The sequence below is a fragment of the Aythya fuligula genome, chromosome 21 (assembly GCF_009819795.1).
Source record: "Aythya fuligula isolate bAytFul2 chromosome 21, bAytFul2.pri, whole genome shotgun sequence".
Classification (NCBI taxonomy): Eukaryota; Metazoa; Chordata; class Aves; order Anseriformes; family Anatidae; genus Aythya; species Aythya fuligula.
In genome coordinates, this window is record NC_045579.1 from 5,864,348 (window position 1) to 5,887,150 (window position 22,803).

At 44.5% G+C, this 22,803-nt stretch overlaps 1 protein-coding gene across 4 annotated transcripts in view; it reads right to left on the reverse strand.

Moving 5' to 3' along the window:
- Positions 1-22,803, reverse strand: part of RERE (arginine-glutamic acid dipeptide repeats) — a 222,542-nt gene that overhangs the window by 50,954 nt on the left and 148,785 nt on the right. For all 4 annotated transcript variants that reach the window (XM_032201344.1, XM_032201342.1, XM_032201343.1 and 1 more), the window contains one exon: positions 20,336-20,434. In XM_032201344.1, coding sequence (XP_032057235.1) covers positions 20,336-20,434 — 99 coding nt within the window. The remainder of the gene's footprint in view (positions 1-20,335; positions 20,435-22,803) is intronic.

Genomic DNA, 22,803 nt, shown 5'->3' on the forward strand with positions numbered 1-22,803 from the left:
AAAATCCCCTCTTTAGACCGTGTCCAAGAACAACAAGTTCTTCTCTCAAACATTTCCTTAAATTATGAGCGTATAAAAAAGGGAAGTTAGAGTGGAAAACACTATGATTTTTTTTTCCAATACAGATTTTACGATCATGAAAGCAATAGGTACAGTGGACGTTTTGAAAGGCCTGAGATTTGCTAGGCAGATGCCAGCTGAAGTTGTCACCATCTTCCACGTTTAATGCACCTTATTAAGTTTTATAGCAAACGTGCTAAGAAGATTTACAGGGCTTTAATAGTTAACAGCAAATAAACACTAAATGCGTAAAAGCATCTTTATTTCTTAAATTTCACAGGATGAAAAATTATGGCAGTTATTCTGGAACGAAAATGAGATTTGGTTGTATCTGCAAAACTCTTAAATGTTCAGCACATTTATAGATTGCCCCAAACAATTTTTAGCATGCAGACATCGTATACGCACATTGGCTGGATTTCAGCACGCAGAGTACATTTTATTAAAAGCTTGGCTGGTTTTTAACATTATATTTCGCTTATGTGTGTACAGTGCAAATAAAGGCATTTGCTGATAAGGTTAAATGATACATACTGTCCTCCAGGAACAGAAGTATCCCGACAGTTGCCTTAAGACAAGGAGACAGGTTAACCTGAAGACGCCAACAGAACAGAACTTCCCTTGTTCGCAATTATTGTCCCACCAAATTACACCTGGCTATAGCAGAAAATGCTGTTAATATTTGCTGTATCGTTACCTCAAAGGAGTTGTGTGTGCTCAGTAGCAGGCAGGACCAAGTACTGCTCAGCAAGTGATTCCAGCAAGAACCAAAAAAGGTGTTTTATGTTACAGGGAACGCAGCCTGGCACCGAGCCTGGGCGGCTGCACAATGGAGAAGCAGATGGAGATGGACAGACATTGTCTGGTCACCGAGTCAAACACTTCCACGGCACAGTGCTAAGAGGCTCAAGTCCCACCACATGAAGAGGACAGAAAGCTACAGAAGAACAGAGGGGGAAAATCCATTTCTAGCAGCAGGGGAGAGGGCTGAAGGGAGAATCCAGAGGAATTTCTCAGCCTAAGGATGCCCATCCTTGGGCCACGAAGGGGACTGGTCCGAGGTAAGAGGATATTTTAGGTTACAACCGTAGCGTGTGGAACGAGCATCATGACCCAGCAAAGCTCACCCGAAACCTCTAAAATCAGTCCGCTGGGAAAGGAACTGTCAAGAAAAATCTATATTCAGGCCTCTGCTGTGTTCCTTTAATATGGCCTGCTGCTGGGAGAACAGGATATGCTTCAACCTCATCTGAACTTCCTTTGTTTTATTGTTTCCTGTCACTACCGTAACTCTGCTTTATGTTTTTTAAATTTAATTTTGAAGTAGCCAGCAGTTTTACCCTTCGCACTGGATCCTCGTGCTGCTGCTCGTTACATCAGTTAACAGCAAGCTTGCAAAAATCACCCAGCTGGCAAACTTGTTTAATGCAGAGGCTCCGTGAGCCTTCCCTAAGCATCTCTGCGTGTCGCTGCCCTGGCCTCAGCGTCAGAGACACCGCATCGGAGAGGCGCGAGCACATCTCATGCACATAAGTGGAAGCTGAAGTAGATCTCTGGAGAAATATCTGTGCCTCTACTGCTTGCTTAGGGCCACCTGCCTTTAGCCTACAGCATGTTTCAGGTTAGGGATGGGACTGCTGTGTCCCACATCTACCACAGCATTTCCTCGTGTCCTGCAGCAAGCAGGGCTGTCACCAACCAGCACGTTCGAGTCTTCTCCCAATAATTCTACACTGAGGCAGAGGTTGTGGTTATGGGGCCTCACTGCTCTTCCCTGACACGACCAGAGGTAGGAGAAACCGTTCACCGGGGGCTCTGGCAACTGCTTGAAGAGGTCTGCAACCCTCTGCTGCAGTGCAAATGCTTCTGCTCCATGACCACAAGCGCTTCCCAGATCGGCCTGGCCTGCAGAAGGTCGTGGAGCAGTGGCAAGCAGCGGTGCAGCGATGCTTTGCCCTACCTAGGAGCAGTAGCTCACGGTGGCAGCGAAGCACGAGCACTAATACCTGCCAGCCACCCCCTCAACGCCAGCTGCTGCTGCTTGATCACCACCTACACGCTTTGGAATGACCCGTTTTGGGAAAAGTGGTGGTTCCTGTTGGGGGGTTTTGCTGTTTGCGTTTTTAACATGCCCCTTCCGTGACTCTGAACAGGTAAATGCTTCGTTAATTGGGTCACAAATGTGCTTCCAGACTGCCAGGCCAAGAGGGAAGGCACAGGCAGGTGATTGCTCTGTGGAGAGGCACTGGAAGAGGAAAATCTTATATGTCGGTGGGTGGGTGTGTATAGGTACTTCTTGTTGTTGTTAAAAGCACGCTTTACCTCCAAAATATACGTGATTATTTTCTTCATTAAGCAGATTGCGACCTTAGTTCACAACACATACTAAAAACAAATTCACCCTTAATAGATAGCGCTCTGCTTATTTTTCTTGTGTATTTGTTACAATTAATATTTTTTTCCCCAGGCAAAATTCTCCTTTGAGCTTCATAATCTGAAAATCAAATCCTTTTTTTTCACCAAGGCCTTTAACTCAAAGATAATATGGAAAAAAAACAAACAAACAAACAAACAAACAAAAAAAACATTTTTATGGTGTTCATTAGATACCCATCTATGTTTAAGGGCACCAACATTCTCATTGGATTTTCAAAGCAGCTCTTCAGAGTGCATTGCTGGTCATCTAAGTGCCATAAACCCATGCACCCCCAGGCCATATGCCTGTAAGATCACCTGGCCTTTACGGACAGGAAAAGACAAGAAATAGATCAGCAGCAAGGCCTAAAAGGTGCTGAGCACTTCGCTCTCTGTCCCATTGGGGTCACTCCGTATTCCTGCAGCATTATACCCTCCATCCCCAGCTGAGCACCAGGGGCTCGGCCCCGAAGCCTTGCGGCGCTGCGGAGGCGCACAGCACCACCAGGGCCCACTCCGGATACCCAGAGCCACGCACACAGCCGGCGAGTCATTAAGCAGCCTCCCTCAAGGGAATGCCAAGAGATCCTGAAATGATAATGATCCCCCTGCCATGGTGCTGCACTGGTAGCTTTTGTTTTGAACAATAGATCTCCCATGATACCTCTCGCTCGCTGAAAATACTGGTATTAAGTGAGCATGAGCACAGCTGTGTGTAAATTACATATATAAACAGATTAGATTTGTATATTTATACTGGATGCAAACACATTAATAGCACATTTGCATACACAGTTGGCTAAATGAGACTGCATGCAGAGCAGGATTACTGGTTACAAACACATTTATTTAGAATTTTCAATAAAGTATTTATACTGCCATTCCAGAGGTCAGAGGGGATTCATCATCCCTTCTCTCCTCTCTCCCTCCTTACGAGAATGCAAAAATGCTCTCGCCGTGGTGCCGGCCGCGTGTCTCCGACCCTGAACCATACCTGGTCTGGGAAAAGGGCTCCCAAGCTAGCTGCAGGGACAGCCCAGGTGCTCACCTCAAGGCTTCCCAAATTAATTTCCATTTATTTTATCAGGGATGATGTTGTAAGGGGGTACAAGTTTCTAAATCATAGCACAGCGCGAGCTACAGCCCAACTGCCAATTTCTCCATCTCTTCTTTCCTCTCTCTGCTTCATGCCAAGGATCAATGCAGAAACCTGCATCAAAGGCATCGCGCTATCGAAGGTGACACAACAGCTCCCGGGCTTTTCCGGAGCTGGGGCAGAATTCAACCATTCCTTCACCCCGGGCTGCGAGCTGTCAGGATGCTGCTAACCTCATGCGCTAACCCCTGCTTTCTTTCACCATCTGTATTGCAACAGAGCTATTTTTGTAGAGAGACAGATTTCAGATTCACCCAAAGCACTTCGCAAGGCTTTTTTATTTGCTGGTGAATGTTGTACCTGTTTCTGGGCGAGAGCAAAGAAAACAGACAGAAAATAAAAATCAATTACCCCTAAACGAGGAGCATTCGGTTTTGCTCCGAGCGCGGCCTCCCTGTTTATCAGGTCTGGGTGTTTCACCACACGTCCCCAGACGATGCTCCCGTGATGCTGGAAGCTGGTGGCCCCACCAACACCACTCCCCGTGCCAGAACGTGGCCAGAGCCGACCGGGATCGCTGCAGCCCGAGCCAGGGGAAGTCGGTTGTCAGAGCCGAGCGGTGCCGCCGCTCCGCCACGGGATCACAAAATCAGAATCAAAAGGCTATTGTAATGAACACACGCTTCCTGCTCGGTCGCTAATTGTTGAGGAGCTGCGGGGAGGCTGCGATCACACGGCGTATGGCAGCAGAAATGTGATCCGGTAAACGAGATAAAGTCAACAGCGCGCCAAGAAACCTGATCTAAGGACAGCCTGCAGTGGCACATCAGATGCTGGTGCACAGATCAAAAAAGGGCTGGATATTAAAGCAGCAGCAGGAGGAAAAAAAAAGAAAACTGACTTTACTTTTCCCGAGCTCTAGAAAGGGTATTTGATAAACAGCCCTGCCTCGCTGGCAATGCGATTCCTGGACTATTGCAAGCGTTAGGATCCATCGTAACGCCACGGCAGTGCCTGCGACACATCCGACAGCAAGGCGAGCCACAGGCACACATGAGTGCTGGGTCAAGGGCTGCTTCTTTCACAGCTCAACCCCAATAAAGTCAGGATGGGGGACAAGATGGGGTGTCCCCCATACCCCGAGCAGGCCACAGGACCCTGGCAGCACTGGGTCCCGCTGTGGGCAGTTTCCCCAGCGCAGCAAGCCCAAGCTGCCACCAGCTGCAAACACCCAGGCCCACGGTACAGAGACATTGCAGGCATTTCCCCATGCTACTACGCACAGTCATTTCCACCAGCAAGGAACTGGGCAGGCCAGCTTGCCCACATTTGTATTTAAATGCCCGTGGCAGGCCTTCTGCTGGCAGGCACCCACCTACCCGGCACCACGCTGGCTCCAGACCTGTGCAGCTCTCCAGGACCCACAAAGCCTCCTGCAGCCTCCGTCACCTCCACCGAACTGCTTCTCTCTGCACGTGCCCATGAGCCAGGCTTCTGAGCCCAGCAATTTCTGTGGGCTTAAGAAAAAAAAAAACACCACCAAAGCTCGCTATCTATTCCTGGCACCTGAACTTTGTCATCTCCTGCAATCAACAGTTTCTCACCGCCGCAAACAAAGCTGAAAGATTTCAGTGAGTTTTCACCTAAGTGATATTTTTTTTTTTTTTAAGAGGCATTTGCAGAGTTAAAGACAAGCAAAGGTCTGGCACATTTGTGACCCAGAAAAACAAAACAATTTGCTGCTGCCAAGAGACAACAGCAAGCTTTTGATTCTACTTCAGATTATCTTTTTCTGTACACAGATTCACTTCTGATTATTTTAAACTGCTGTTAAAAAGTTAGCATATGTAAAAAGCCTTCTGGTAGATCAAAACTAAACAGCAAGTAAAAAAAAGTTGGACAATATCTCTTTCTAAGGATACGCTTCCTTTCCCTTATGACATCTGAAAGGATCTCCCTTTAAGATAGGAAAGCAGCAGAAATTCAGCACTTAACCTGCAAACTTCCAAGGGAAAAAGGCTACCTGCTTTTGGTTTCTTAGACTAATGCTCATCCAGAATTGGTGAAAATACACTGTAAAAACGTAAAATAGTGTAGGGAATGCTTCGCTGCTCCCACCGAGCAGATCTCCATGAAGTTATCAATAGCAGAACTCCTGTTGTAGGCACTGGGTGAGCACAGACACGCGCCCATCCCAGCCTGGAGCTGCAGCTCAGCACGGTCAGACCACCAGCTAATAACTAACCTGAGGCTTAGCATAAGATAAGCCTCCAACTTGAGCTTTCTACTTAAACACCCGAACATTTCCATTTCCTTCATTTTTTCCCCCAGAAAAGACTTAGCTTTGTGTTACGTGGATCATACAGAGTTCCAAAAATACATGTCAATTTGCTCAAGTTTGACATCATTATGCAAGCCCGAAGTTCTCCGCTTTCAGTGCCATTTTTTTGTCCTTTCACTCGATTTGTAACACTGCAGACAAAAAGCTGCACTCAGACTACTTGAAATGTACTGTGCGATCCTTTCAAGACCCGAACGCTGTATTTCTAGTGGAAGTTCCCTATTGCGGAAATATTGTTCCTCTGGGATTTCAGCCATTATTGTCAATTATTCTGGAGGCTGTATTTCTGCCGTCAAACAGTGACTTGCTGCAAATGACAGAAGGAAATGAACAAAACCACTTCAAGAGCTCCCATGCTTTAGAGCAACAAACAGATCCGAGAATAATGAGACAAAATGGTGGCAAGAATCCCCAAGGAAATTATCCACATAGAGAGGCAAATATTTCTGCAGGTGACTCCGCCGAGTAAATAATTAAACAGCGGGGCTGTTTGCAGTTACAGTGCCCACATTTGAGTTCAAGCACCAAGATAAAAATCCCAGTTTGTGACCCTTACTAAAAAGGCATAACCACCCCTACAAGCTTCCTCAACGTGTCTCGGGATTCATCTGCCACTCTGCAGAGTAGTGAAGAGATACCTGAGACAGCACATCTGGATTTAAGAAATAATAGAAATGATGACAAATTCCAAGCTAAGAGACTCGGGCTCAGTGAGAGACCTAGATTAAGCAGAAAGCAAGCTCTGTCCTGTAGGGCAGGAGTTCTCCATCCTGCTCAAGTGTTCACAACAGAAAGGGGGGTTCTGATGGTTCGAGAATTTCTATCGCTGTAGTTAGAGAAATGAAAGTTTAGCAGCCAGCTTCCATTTCCACCTAGGATGACACAGTATCAGAAAGCCTTCAACACCCAAGACCCAACACAAGCACGTTCAGAACACTCCAAATCTCCTCCAGAAAGCCATCTTCAGTGCTGCACTGCCCAAGGTTGCCACCCGTTTTTGAAGCCGGGTTTGCTGACCATCACCGGGGCTTTTATTATATCAAAATTCTGCCTGTCAAAAAAAAGTTAGAGATGAGAAATCCCTGAGCTGTCCCCACCAAGAGACAGCAGACAGCATGCCAGCAAGCCCCTCGGCAGAGCTGGAGCGGGGCTGCTCACTGTGCAACTCGAGCACCAAAATCTGCAAGCGGAGTGCTTACGGCAGCGTGGATGCACCATCAGCTGAGCTGCCTGACAATTATCAGCTCTGATTTTTTTTTTCCCCCCTTTAAAACTAATTTCCACTGCGCGAGGTTTCGGTTCCTTGCAAGCTCCCGTGGCATGGGGACCCACGCTACAACCTGCATTGTTCAATTATCCACTGCTTTTTTGTCCCGCGAACGTAAGATCACAGCGAGTGACTGATGCACTTCCGCAACGCCGCCATCCAATTACCGAGGAAGACGTTGGCTCACACGGTGATCTTGGCAGCAACGCATAAAAGTAGCTTTAAAAAGAAGCAGATGATTCATAAGTTCCCTTTTCTTTTGTGTAAGGGCCTCTGAATCAAAACATCTAGTCGAGGGGCGGGGGGGAGAGGGTGCCAAATGTGAAAAAGTGAGCCATGAATACAAGAGGGAGAAAAAAAAGAATCGGAAATGAAGGCCCAGAAATGATGCGTGTGTAACAAAGGAGAACGGTGGCAAAGGGAATGTGAAAGGTGCGGACTTGGGGAAGAAGTGCTGAGACTCTGAAATTGCCTCCCAGACCTACAGACCCAGACAGTGTCCTCCGTAACAGGTTAACTCCTTTGTAAAATAAGCACCCTAATGAACCAGAGGTGCCTTCTTTCGACTTCTCCAATTTGTAAGAAGTGGAATGGTTGATCTGAGTGCTTGAAATTACTCCAATCCAGGGGAGAGCAAGATGCTGGGGTGCTTATTTGGGTCCTCTAAATGCATAAGCCCCTGTCTGATCCATCTCCCCATATAGCCTAAATATAAATCTGAGAGGATGCTATGAATAGGGGGGTAAGGGAGAAGAGGAAGGGCATGAAGAAACAAACAAGAGAGAAAACGTGGTGGCTCGTGCACACGTGGATAGGGGAACAAGCGAGATATCAGAGGGCAGTAAAAGCTGAAGCGAAACCACAAACCCAGGAGCGATGTGCACTTTGTATCTTCAAAACCACAGCACACGAAAGCACAAAAGCAGCATCGGACACGGAGCACCAAGTGGTTGTTTTTGATTGCACCCTCAGCAGCGCCGAGCAGCAGGGCAGAGCCTTTACACAACCCCGGGCGAGGAGGAAGGAAGAGCCGACCTAACCGCACGCCCCTTCCAGCGGAGCTCTGCAGCGGCTCAGCTTATTTACAGGCTGTCCTGGGGAGCTTCCTCTGTGCTGACAACAAACTTCTCAAAAAAGATTGAAAGCTGAGCTGCTTGGCTGCTACGAAATGGGAAACGGGATCCTTCCAAGGTGGCATCTGCACTCCCAAATCCATGGGATCCCACCCCGGGTCGCCCCACGCCCCCCATTTACCCCGCACACCGCTCGGTGTCCCCAGCTCCCGCAGGCTCCCCGGCACTGGCAGGCACTCAGCATCTCGCTGGATCGAGTCCTTATTTGCTGTCACATTCTTTTTATGGCAGCATAATCATTAGCTTTACTGGCGCTGTTACCCTTCTAACTAATTAGGAATCTTGGATGGATGCAGAAAATGATTAATATTTAGTCGCTCCGCGTCTACTACAGAAGCAGCCTATTATCAAACAAGTGACACCTCCACAAACTTAAATTAAATAATGGCTCCCATAGAGGGTTCGGAGCTGCTGACAGAATGGCAAGTGATTTAAGTAACATAAAGCTGAGCAACTGGTGATGGATCACAGTTTTCTCTCTCGCTCTGTTACAGCCTGTAATAGAACAAATGATCATTTTTCAGCCTAATTGAATATGGCCGCCCCGCTTGTGCACAAAAGGAGACAAAGCTATATAATTTGCTTCATTAAAATGCATTTTTATGTCATCTGAAAGATTAAAAAAAATCAGCGCTGTTGATAGGGAAGATTAGAAAAATAAAATTTATCATGCAAACAAAACTTGCAAATGAGGTGTAGCTTGGCATTCAGGCTGCTTACGCTTGTGCAGGAAAGATAAGTCCTGAGCGCTAAAGCACACAGAGCATCCATGTTGTGACAGTAATCAGAGTTTCTTAAGTAAGAACTATGTCACTATACCAATTCAAAGAGGAATTCTGTCATTTTCTGCTGTAACATCCCCTGGTCCATAGTAAATAAGTCTCAGATGAGCTGTCAGGCAGGATCACAGCAAATCCAATGTCACTGGGAAAAGTTACTTTTGTTTAGTCTTGGTTTTTCTCCTCATAGCTATTAGAAAAATCAAATACCTGTTCAAAATGAGCTTTTCCTGACCTTAAAATCAAAACTTTAAGAGTGCCGTATTTCAAAAATACCCTTAATTATACTAAAACTCCCATTTTTTAGATAATTGTTTGGTTCGGTATCAGTCTCCTTTGGCGAGACCCTCTGCCACGGAGCTCAAGTTGGTTGTCACCGAGGTTTACCTGGATGCCAAGTCCCCAGCATCCCGGGCACTGCTTCTGCTGTTCCTCCAACACGATTTCTGAAGATATTTTACCTGCAGGTGCCTAAATCAGTAAGGGTTCAGCTTCTGACTCCCGTTCCTTATCCAGAGCTGCCAGCCTCCCCGGCGTCACGCCGCTCCATCTGTGTTATGGATTGCAGTCCTGAAAACGTGTTTCTTCTCCATCCATCAGGCTTAAGCAGTTCAACAGCGCTACCCTACCCTTCGCTGCCCAAACAATCTAAAATATTGAATTACCACTTGCAAGGCAGCAAAACAGATAGCTTTTATTTCCTACGCCTGTAGCACACGATGGCTCCCACTGGCAGCATGGCCCAACCAAGGTGCCTCTACAAAACCTCCGAGTCCGGTAAGAGCCTGGCAATTTCCTGAGACCATAAGACTCTTCATCTCACTAGAGAAAACAAACAACATGGACAAACTGGAATAAATATTCCCAGAAATGCAAAGAGGGCATGGAACATCCTTCTGCAAGGATAGCGCTGCCCGTCCTTGGGTACAATGGCAAAGACAAAGGAACTGTGCACGAACACTTCTGCATCCTTCACAGCAAAAAGCACCTCAGACACAGCAAGCTGAAGAGCTTTTCATGTGGTGTGAGTCACAGCTAAGATTGTTCCCAGGTTTCAATCCATTCCTGGGCTCCATGCATTTACTGCAGTAATTCTGACATGGGTAAGAAACACTTGGTACTTCTATCAACTTAGACTAAGCCAAAATGACTTGGAAAGATGCTGGGTAGCATTTCTATCGTACACTTGACATGGAAAACAACACAGCACTGCACCATTACTTATTACTATATTAAAATTGCACTTTTAGGTAGTACAGAGATAGGGATTCTTTAGACTGATGCAAATTTCTTAACAGCTGCAAGACAAACTCCAACTACTGGAATATGCCATGGCCACTGACACCATCTGAAATGAAACCAAGAACTGTGGATGTGTCTCCCTATACATGTGGATGTCCCCCTCCTAGATCATTAGGAAAGGTAAAATTTAAATCACACTATTTAGAGCATTTCCAAAACAATCAATCTTCTGAAAACAGGGAGCTAAACACTATTGTATTTAAATTTAAGAACTGTTTTCAAAACCATGAAAACCCTCACACAATCCTAGACACTGGGACAATGTACATCAAGGAACGCAAGCCAGAAAGCCTATGGAAGGGCATTTACTAAATTTGTGTTCAGAAGGGGAAGCAAACTGTGAGAAGTACCCTATGGAATTTATCAGACTCAGAAGTCCATCATACTACTAACAAATATGAATCTTTACAAAATTCTGAATTTTGGAATTTGGGAATTAAATATGTACAAAAATGGAGAGTAAATAGGTGAGTGAAACATAAGCAAGACAGCTTTGATACACAGTATCTTCTAAAAATTAAATTTAAAAAATTCAGAGACTGATGGGGGGTTAGTTTTACCATGATTACAACACTCACTCCTTTGGTTCTGCTTGCTGGGGCAAAAGCATTAACCCTAGAAGCTGCCATAATGATGACAATCCCTGCGCTCGCCTGACGCTCTTACTGTTAATGCTGTGACTCAGTTTCCTTTCGGAGAGAAACGGGATAAAAGACATTATATTTAAATCAGATTCCAGATCTCTTCGCAGACAAAAATCTGAATTAGCTGTCGGAGCAGTGCAGACAGCCACCGTGCCCCTGCCCAGGGCATCATCTGACGGCGAGAGGTGGAAGATGACGAGCCGTGCACCGTATGGGCGCACTGGGCAGATTTTCTTCCCCTGCCCAAGGCTGGGTGAGTGCCCTTTGTTTCAGCTGCCACGCTGCCGAGCTGCACAGCCCGTGCTGCTATACATAGCACTCGTACGGCACACGCGGACGTTAAACCCGACTCCGGCTCTGTTGCTAAGAAACTACGAAGGACAGCTTTTTTGGCCCTCTTCATTTATAAAATAACCACTCTGCCCGATGGGAGAACAGACGCAATCTCTCAAGTCCCCCAGTGTCTTGTTCTCGTTTTGAAATGAACACGGAAAGATGATCGAGAACGCTACCAAGTGTAAGCGATCTCCATTTTTAAGACGCCCTTGAAAATGAGATGAAAAACATGGTTTCAACAATCAACTGCTAGAGCATTTATTAATCTTCCAGGCAGCAGATTCCTTCCCTCTGGCAACAGCGAACTGTGCTTCTGTCTCCCTATTACAAGCCTATTTTTTTTTAGAAATCCAAACCAAACCCAACTTGTGAAAGCACCTACAAATTATTTAGCTTACAGAGGAGTTCAGCTCAGGGTTTAGCTTCCCGGCCCCGTGCAGAAATAGCCCTCTGAGCCGTGGCAACTGGCCAGTGTAAATATTTGTTGTATTATTTTGGGGGATCAGCAATATGGTAAGCACTTAATAGATAAAAATATTCCACATGAAGGCAGAAAGACGATGAATCGAGAAACATATGGCAGTTAAACAAAGCAAACAAAAACTATAATGATATTGTTAAGAAAAGGCTAACTTATCTGGCAGCTGTGGAAAGATCAAGATTAACGAAAGCAGTGAAATCACCCATTTTGAAGCCAAGGTCACTGACAGGATTTATAGATTTATCCCTGAAGGCAGCCTTTGCTGAACATGAAATGCTGAAATAATTTTTTTTGAATCTACCCCCACCCCATTTGGGCTATCTCATTTGCTGGAGGCTTTTAAAATTCATTCCTCTTCACAGCTGGTTAAACAATGGAATCTTTCTGCAAACTAAAAGGACAAAATTGATTGCCCTACACAAACTTTTCTGCACGTATAATTGATTTTTAATTCACTGTCTCATTTCCGAAAGGACTTGACAATAAACTCAGTGCTGTATGTGCAATATTGATCCCTTTAAACAAGGGCTTGGATCAAAGACTGATGCAAGTTAATCACAACCCAAAAGATGGATATCTTTTGTCTAAAAAGCTGTGTTTAAGCTAAATTCACCTTTCCCAGCCAGATTATACCTTATATTTTCTGACTGTATTACACCTCATAATTTCGTGTATCTGTCAACTGCTGAGTAACTGGAGTTTTATGTAACTCTTAAATAATTGGGTTTTGTTTTTTTCCCCCCAAGCAGAAGAATCTTGTCCTTCATCAGTTACTTTTTACCGTGAGGATTGATGTTTGTTTTTTTTATAGCCTAAGTTCTTAGAATACGCCATAGTTGCGACTGTACATTCCCACCTTTTTTCTTAAACTGAAACTTGATTTATTCTTATTAAAATAGAGGACTTACTAGACCATGGCTTGTTTTTCTTTCAATCCTCAGCTAATTTTCAGCTGTTTTTGACTAATGCACTTGCAAACAGCACCGGACGGCTTGATTTCTGAAGTCCAGAAAACATTAGCAGGAACTGGTATTCTACTAAGAAGCTGTAATGTTTACTTTTTGTGGATAAAAAATTAAAACCAAGCAGCAAGTGATATCTTAACCTTCTAAGCCCACTCAATTACTCAACCGCAGCCTTGCAATGCCAGCCTCCTTTTCAAATATCCCTTGATGATATTTTTTCCTTCTCACCATTCGAGAGGCTCTGTTTCAATTTTGCTATGAATCACATTTTCTATAGCTGCCACATAAACAGTAAATAAAATTCATGGTATTTTTGCCCCAGTAAGCAGCTCTGTCTTCCAGCATAACTGAAAAGGCTGGCTTCAAAGGAGTGAGCAATGAAAACAATGTTTTCATGAGCATATATTCCAAAAAGGGCAGATGAGAGACATTTGAAGATGATTCCAGGCAGAAAAGCCAGGCAAATAAGTACGTGTGTTTTGCATAAGTAATTTCTTGACCAGCTACACTGGATTACAAACACTCGTAAACACGTTAGGGAATTAGTTTGCTGTATCTTGTCATTTTTGGCAGACAGATCTCCACTTGTATTTTATGACAAATGAGCTTTAAGCTGAAGCCAGGTGTGGATATTTTAAAATTTATGAACTTGTAAATCCATGTACATGGCCAATTAAGGTTTATCGCCAGCAAGGATTAACTATCCCTGCACATAAATTTAAGAGGTTGTTTGAATCTAGGTTGTTTACCTCAACTACTCTACATCAAAAGCAATGTAAAATATTTAAAGGGCAGCATATTTCATGATAAAAGCTAGTTATCAAGGATGTCACAGTGTGTCATCAGCAGTTCTGCATGGCGATGCATGAGCAAAACCTCCTTCCAAAGGAACATTTTGCATTTGCTTTTTGAGAATTTTAACATCTCTTGAAAAGATGGGACAAAGCGGAGGAGAAAAGGGAGGAAGAGTCCAAGAAATAACGCAAAAACTACTGCTTCACCCCGATTCTCTTAACTTTGGAAGGCAGCCCTGAATTTTAGAGGTGGTTCAATTAGCCTCACCAATGTTCTTCATCATCAACATCTGAATGCTAATTAGGAGCACAATTCCATGCAGCAAAAGCCTCCCTGTGCAATAAACTGCAACACAGCAGCAGTGAACTCTGCCTTCAGCAAGCATGCATAAATAAACAGAATTAATAACTACCCAAGTGTGGACGGGTGACTTAATCTGTTTCGATTAGATGCAGCTCTGCCTGAGGCCTTTGTGTTATTTAAAATGTGTTCATCATGTTTAATTAAAAACCTAATAAACTAGAGGTTCTCTTTTAGTTCTGATTTGTATTTCTCTCTCCTGTAAGCTGTATTGATTTTGGTGGTACTTTTGATAAAAAGACAGAAAAAAAGCACGTTCTGAATAGAGACAAAAAAAGAGAACTGTTACATGAGGAACAGCCAGAACTGGACTATTTCCTTCACTGTTCCCAATATGTGTGGCATGCCGGAATTGAAAACTATTTCATTAAATTAAAACTTCAGATGAACATTGTATCCGCTGTAAATGACAGTCACTTGATAGGTTATTTATCTGAAATGGAAGCGTGCAGACACAGCTCATTTTGGGACCAGGAGCAAGCGTAAGCTCGGAATTGTTCTGAGCATCACTGAAATTATAGAAGCTGCTTTCAGAGCACGTCTCGTCCCAAGAGAGTGGAAATCCCATTAGGACAATTTTTCTTGGGAAATATTTCCACTGAAACCACAGCAGAAAATGGGGGTGTTTCAAGTCAAACTACACTGAAAGCAGCTCAAGATCATTGCTCTGGGTCTGGCACACGGGGAAAGCGAAACAGCGTGTCCTCAAGACAGGCTCCAGGGTTCAACTACAGGTGCTCAGCATTGGGGTTAGTTGTAGTTGTTCCCGACAGACAGAAAGCTGTAAGTCAGTATGCTTCTAAATACAATTTCAATGTAATTTTAGAAATATTTCCATCTGGAGAAGGTTAATTGATCAGCACCACCTCATCCCTAATAGGGATCACTGATGTTGCACCAAAACAGCCCGTGCTGTCAGAGACACAAAGAACCACTTTCAGAGGTGGCCAGGAGATGCAGAACCAATGACTTCTCTTCCCCTCCAACAGTCCTGGCTGAGCTCCAGCAAAGCATTTTTGTTGTCTCAGAGCACAGAAAGGCAAACACCACGTCCTGCCCATGCCACAGCCCATGGCTGCATGCAGGATGAGCAGACAGGAGCGTCACAGAGCCCACGTGCTACCAGGTCCTGGGGACTAGGAGGATGGCTGAAGAAAATAAAAGGAAATGGGGTTACTCTAGCCTTGCATTAGTGAAAGATATCAGCCTGTCACTTGCCTGAAGGTCGAGGTCGGTCCCTTTGCCCCAGCATTGTGCCATTCACATCAGGCATGGCATCTGTGGTCAAAACAACCTGCTCTGTCCTAACAGCACGCTGCGTGGCCTCTTCCCAAACCAAGCACCCACCTGGAACCCCACTGCTGCCTTGTGGTTGGCATTGCAGCCCAGCTCGAACAAGCAGGATCCCCCCAGGTGATGCTGCACAACGCTGGTCTGCTTGGAAAGCGCTTCGATGCAGTGTTCTGCACCACAACTGCTCACTGAATTTGTCTGCAGGAGTGAATTTGTCAGCATGGCAAGAGAAACCAAGCCCTGCTCACCAAGTCATGCTGGAGATTGATGCTGTCAGGTGGAGCAGCAGCCTTTATAAACAGGAAGCAGCTGCTCTTAGAGCTGCCTGTAGATGCATCGGGGAAGGAGCTGCTTCAGCTGGTTTTAGTAGGCAGGAGGGAAGGACTGTGGTTTTCCCAGTGTGCCCCCGAATATACGTACTGGAATGAGAAAGGTTTAAAAATAGCCATGGGTTTAGAAACACCAGGGAGACAGCAAACCTCCATCTTCATATTTACAGAGCCTTCCATTTAATTCAATCAGTGGTAAATTTTATCCTCTATTTAATTTGATCTAAACCTCTGTAACCACTTCATCAGTAGTAAAAATAACCTCCATCCTTTATTTTAATCAGTTCTGATCACTGCAAGGCAACTCCTACCGGATAGATCGGTCACAGGCAGCAAAGGGCTTTTAATTAACAAGAAAGGCTTAATCTTCGGGCAACGGATAGTCGGCAGAAAGAGTTAAAAGCTAACTACAATAAATTTGAGCTATTCACACAGATCACAAATCCTCCTGAATGCTGCAGAGACCTGTGCTGGACAATGCCTGGCTATCCCATCCACAGCCAAAGGAAGGACAGCACCCACCCACCCTGCACAGTGGAAACTCACTCAAAACACTCATGCAAGTAACTCAACAACCAACTCGGAGGGTTTTTGACCTAAGGAAGCATAACGGTTGAAGAACAACTTTTGGACCCAGCCAGTTGTTTCCCTGCATCGCTGTGCCCACGCTTCCCCTTCGGGTGCTTTTGCCACCTGCCCACTAACCTGACACTGCCCCGGTGCTCCGTTCCCTCTGTCTCTTGCCTCTCCCTGCAACCAAGCTTTTCAGATGCTGACCTTACAAAGCGGCAGAAAATTAACTTTGTAATAACAAAATTGTTGTGAGGGCTGGGAGGGGGAAGGAGAATATCATAGGATCAGAACGGCAGGAGTGGAAAAAAACGAGACAAGGGAAGCTGTGACTTGGTTTTATTAATTATTTTCTGCTCATGGTCCTGGCCGTCTTGCTCTAAGTGGCCCTGCTTGGGCAGGGGTTGGACCAGGCGGTCCCAGAGGTGCCTCCAGCCTCAGCCATTCTGGGATGGAGCTGGTCACTTACGGAGCCTTTCCCAGTTAGGGGGTTAACTGAGCAGAGCTTAGTGCCTGGTGTGGCACCTGCCTATTCATAAGAGTTATAAAAATCACTCCGTAGGTAATTGCTTGGCTGCAAGAGAAGATGAAGCCCAGCACAAACGGGGACATGGTTTGCACCTGGGTCTTCCACTTCCCTCACTGGTGCCACTCTCAGGTCACCAGCCCCACATCACCTGAGACTCCCTGCTGCTCATTGCTTCCCATCACAACATGCAGGAGACACACTTAATGCTAAAGATCTCCCTGAAATTTAATTATTTTGGCCAGGTTTGGGGTTTGACGCAGTCTCTTCCTCTGCAAAACACTTGGCTGTGGAGCTCCCGTGCAGCTGCAGCACCCTACGTATGGCGCAGGGGGAGTTTGCTGCAGGTTTGCGGAGCCAACGAGAAGGAAATTTGCCTTGCAAGCCCCAGAAAGGCTCAGGAGTGCAGTGCAGCTGCTTTAATCTGGAGTTTTCTACAAACTGCCGGAGACAAACAAGCTATGAAGTTCTGCAGGTGGAGCTTAGCTGTCTATAAATAAGAGCACAGTTTGATCTTTGGCTCTGCCGAGGCTGGAGGACTGCCAAGTGTTTCTGGAAACTTGGATGGAACAGAACAGGAACAAATATGATAAAACGAGCTGAGACTGACAATGATTTATAGAGTTAACGATCATTAGTCTGCGCTCACAGGGGCTGCACTTTTGGAGTAATGTTTCACTTTTCAGTAAATTTTGCCTTTTCTTGCTCGCAAGGCTCTGTTCTCTACCATTTAACACGGACTGCTGATCAAAATCCCCGAGCTGCAGCAGCTCTGGCATTCTCAGCATAGTGCAGCTGATGGAAAAAACAAGGAGAGTGAAAAAAAAAACAACCCTCGGCACAGAAGAAGAGGAGTTGGCAGCGTTCGATTTAACCATTCTACGGAAAGAATGTAGGCAGAGAAAACGGAGGTAATGACAGTGCGAGGACAAACACAGCGAGCACAAGGCTGAGCACTGGAAGCATTTGTTCCAGCAGGCAGCGCCCCAAACAAAATGCCCTTTTGTGATGAGATTGCCGAAAACCTTATTAGGAAAGCATGTTCTAGGCTTTTTACTCACCCTCTGCTCGCCTTGCTGCCGTGCTAGCACACGATCCTCTTCCACCCCACCACTTCAGGCACCCTCCTTACCACAAAGGTTCTTTGTTGGCTTTCTGAATAAAGCCGACTTGAACACGGGTTTACACAGCCTGGCCTGCCCTAATCTAGCTCTTGCACAAGGGTACGTATGAGGAGAGAGCAAGTACACGCAATTCATTGGAATAAATCCTTGAAAGGCTTTCAGATAAACTAGAGCTTAAAAAAAAAAAACAAACCTCTCTCCAGCCACTGTCTGAATAATTAAGAAGTGTTAAGAGCCCATGAAAACGCCACCCATTATCAGCCCTATTTTACAGCACCAATGCCACCTTAATTACTTAACAAAAGAACACAAATTGTATTTTTATTTATATTTCCAAATGTACTTTTACTCTACCAATTAACTACCTTAAAAGTTCATTCGTTCAAAAAGAAAAACAACAGCAACCCACAGAACTTCGCTCATCTTTTACATGAACCGTGTTGTCTTGCCCCAAATCAGATTTTTCATTTAGACACCCGGTAGGTACACACAACGTGTTGAATTTCTACTTCCATTTATACCACATTTATTATCACACATCAGAGCAGCAGCTTTTTGGACGGTGAAAGGTAAAAACCACAAGCGAGTCTGAGGTTCTTCTTTGATAAATATTTTATCATAGCTAAATTTCAGCCATCTGATTTTCTATTTTAGTGCACACCACCGCCTAATTATTGAGCTAGGAAATAACCTTTTTCCATTTTCACCAACCCAGACATGCCTAGTCAGCTTGCTAAGGAGGCACTGTCTTCTTACGCGTTCCATCTCACATAAATCTATTTTGTTAAGTGCATTTAACAGCGGCATTAAAATGCAAAATATTTTTAGGACGTAATCCAAGTGAACTCGTTCAGCACTTCTCTTCTCCCACACCGTGAAAATGCACAAGTGTCTCCCTGTTTGCAGTCAAGTACTTGCATGCGAGCTCAAGCTGCAAGGTCTGACAAACAAAGGGTTGTAACAACAGCATTTGGTTTCTGCACGCTGCCAGAAAATGCAACTTTTGTGCTGAATGCAACAAATATTGCTATTTATTCAGACAGAATATGAATCTGCTTGTTTACTAGCTGTCAGTAAATTAAGAATCTATAATTTGCTCCCAACTTCGTGTGATTTATAACCCTACAAAACACTTTAATAAGCACAGTTGCATTATGTCATACACATAAAAATTAAGCCAGCAGCAATCTCACAATTGCAGCAATTAAACTGCAGAACAAACAAACCACAAGGAGAAACCTTTGCCTTTTTAATTCTTGAGCAGATATCATCTCCCCCAAATTCTGCAAAAAGACACGGGAATACAAAATGTGGTCCATTCGTCTGGGAGCACGGAGTGCTTTCCCAGCACCTTCTCTGTCAATTAGAGCTTTTCTGAAGAGGTGTCTTTCTCAGCTCAGAAGTTGTTTTTTTGTTTGTTTTTTTTTCCCCCTCCACTATCAGACTGCAGAATCCTTTAATAGGCTAATACTCTTAGTAGGCTAATACTTACTCTTTGAGTAGGCTAATATCAATAGCAGAAATTTCCATCTGAAGCCATACAGACCCAAAACCTCAGCCTCTGGCTGAAGGAAGCAATGACATGCTGACATGTTCCTTCACCTCTGGCACTACAGCCCCAACCAGATACCCCAGAGGTCTGTAACTACCTGACAACGCCAGAGAAATCACCCTGCTGGTTCCTCCCTACGCCGTGCGTGTGGATGAGGCTTGCTGTGTACTGGGATGTTAAACTCTATGTGCCCAAATCCAAGTTCCATAATGGTGAGGACACGATACTGTGCTGGATATTTACTGTACGCCCCACATTCATCATGTCCATACATTATTTCTGGAGCTTTGTTTAAGATGGATGCGCTGTTTTCAGCACGGTTTTGGAGCCTGACGAGTCCTGCATACTTTAGTGTGCATGCAGATGGCGTGGCTAAATCCCAGCTTCCCTATTATCTCCTTTTGGTCTGCTCTTTGTCAAAGACTCATCCATCAAGAATGATGCCAGCAAACAATTTCTAATATCCCGTATGAAGGGAAAAAGGGACTTAAAACTCAGTTTAAGAGAAAACACTGCTATCTAGCTTCCCATTAGCTGACTTGTGCTGATGCTGGGAGCCTTCTCCAACACCAGCAGGTACAAATCCAGGACAATGCTTCACGTGCCTTTTTACATCTTGTCCTACTCCAGTTAATGGATGGGGCCAGCCTGCCTGGAGGTGAAAGTGGAAGTGAAATTTAGAGCCCCGAGGTTTTCCAGCTGTTCATCTGCCCTATGGAGTCCTCTCAACTACAGTCACTTGATCCTCTCCTCTCATTCTTTATTAGAAAAATAGACTAATAAAGTTCTGTATGCTGAATGAGTGTCCACTAACTCAGGAGTGTGCAAAGATGTACCCTGTGCAATAAATTATTTGCCTCTCTTCTTTCCCATAAAAATAACCTCTTTCGGAAAAAAAAAAAAAAATGAAATGAATGAGAGAAGCAACATGAACTATAAAGCTCAAGGGAATAATTCATTTCCCTACCACTTCATCTTCAGTCCAACACTTCTCAATCAGCTTGGGCACAGGCTTCTTCACCAACCGCTGCAGGGCTTTTCCAGCATCATAGTTACTTTCGTGTAGCTAAAAAATAAAGAAGACAAATAGCACATTCAATGGAATTAGCAGTGATCCGATATTGGAGAAAAAAAATAAAGGGGGCCACATGAGATGCTCTACGCCTAATTATTTCTACTGTTGATATATGAAGTGAAATTTAAACAACCTGAAGGTAATTGGAATTTTATTAGTAGCAGAGACAACATTAAGACAAGTATGGTTTTCCCCCTCCTTCCTGGATTTCTCCCAGATGATGTTTGAGGCCATAAAGCACTGAATATTTTTGGCTATATTTTGAAAATACATCTTTTACATTATAAATTCCAAGGAAATTTGTAAAAAGCTCCAAAGCATTTTTCAAAAGGAGTTGTATTTTACACGGCAGTACTTTGTTCCAATTAGTACAGCCAACCAGAAAACCCTAACATACAGGAGGGAGTGCAAGCTATGGGATGTCAGGTTTACCACCCAGAAGTTTCTTTTTACAGGATTCTTACTGCATTGCAAAGATCAATGTGTTATTGAAAAACAAATATGGAAAATAAAAAGCCTCTGCAGATAACTAGAGTACATAAAGGCAAGCAGGAACATCTACATTGATGTTACTGTTTCAGATGGTCACAGCCTACACCGTACCTTATTTTCTACCATAGAAGTAGGTAAGTACATGATCAAAAGCTGTCTGAAGTAGACGTTTGAATCAGGGTGATGTAGAAAAACAACGACACTGAAAAAAACATTCAGCAACGAGCCCAGGAGAATCTCCAGCTCTTAACTCTTGATAGAAAACATTTAGCACGCTGTAGATTTATCGCCTGTCCTATCTTCAAAGTACAGTGGGATTTTAAGAACTGGAGGACTAGTCAGGAGCCTGCTCTATATCTTCGGAAAGTGATCTAAAAGAAAGAGACATATTGCTGGGGTGACAGAAACTGAATTATCTTCCCATACCCAGAAGGGAGAAGGATTTACATGCAGACTTCCCTGCACAGACAAGAGTGAGTTTTTCTAAACAAGGTGCTAAGGACACCAGAGCTATTGACTAACAGCACAGATTTTTGCAGACCCTGAAAGTTTTCTTTATGACAGCGATAACCAAAGAGTAATTCCATACATTATCTCCTGCTTTTCCTTCCTGCCCTGAACGTATCCCAAGCTCTCTGCATCCCACCCTGCAGAAGCATCTGTGCTGCCAGCCCTACATCCGATCCCTCTCCGAAAACATTTCGATGAGTACTCCAATTCTTGAACTTGTCCCCATCTGCTGAACTGAACAGGGATGAAGATACAATTACTGCGTGGTGACAAGGTATTAACTACTTTGTCGCTATTAATATGGTTATATCAAACCTGATTACAGGAGGAGGAGAAAAAAAAAATCTCACTTTTGACATAAGAAAAGTGAAATTATTTCTGTAAACAACGGGGCAGAACATTCATCAGGTCATAGCAGACCATGGTGAAGGCTGGCAGGACAAAAGCGATGCCCTGCACCACCAGCAGGGCTCATGCAGCTGTGAGAGCAAGCATGAAAGGTCCATCATACTGGGGCATATTTCCACAAAAGGGTAGAACTGGGGTACCACGTGTCACAATATGCAATCTTCCCATTTATTTTATTAGCATTGCAGCTTTCTGGTCATGGATGCCACAGAACAGACTGTGACTGCCTGCAAAGCCCATCCATCTGCAGTGCAAAGCATGCTAGGAATTACCTCCCTCACTGAGGTCTCTAAACGTATTGAAAGTAACAGCTAATTTATTCTATTTGCTGGTGAAATTTCAGTTCCAAGTAAATTGGAGCCTCCTTTGTAACACCTGAATAGCTGAGTTTCCAGAAATCAATTTGATAAACAATCACTATTCAACACCTGGGAGGTCCAAAACCATGGAGGACTGCAGTTAGCTGTGAAAGCAGGAGAGCACAGCCCTCTAGGGCTGCACTGCATACCTCCTGCTGGTGGGCACAGAGGTGTCATTGGCTGTGTTAGAGGAGAGATTAGCACGTTCCAGGTAACACTTGGCACAAATCGGCTCAAACCTTCCAGGAACAGTAGGAGCAGGCCTTGAAGTGCTGAAGGTGCTCTTCTACCTCTTGCCCCAAGTCACTGGGGCATTCAGGATTTGTTTGTGCTCGAGGGACTTTTAAAGAAAGCTGAGGACTTCTAGGAAGAAAAGGTCACTGCTGAACAAAGACCTCTGATCAGAGCCTGGGATGGGGATTTAGAACAATCAGCAGCGTTCCCTTAATTGCCTGCCTGAACATTTTTTCCCTTACCACCAGCTGAAGTAACAATTGCGTACAGGGTGTTACTGCAATAAAACAAGTGCTTGGCTAATATGATGGGAACAAGAGAGAAAACTAAGCCAGAATAATTTTCTATTCATGTCAG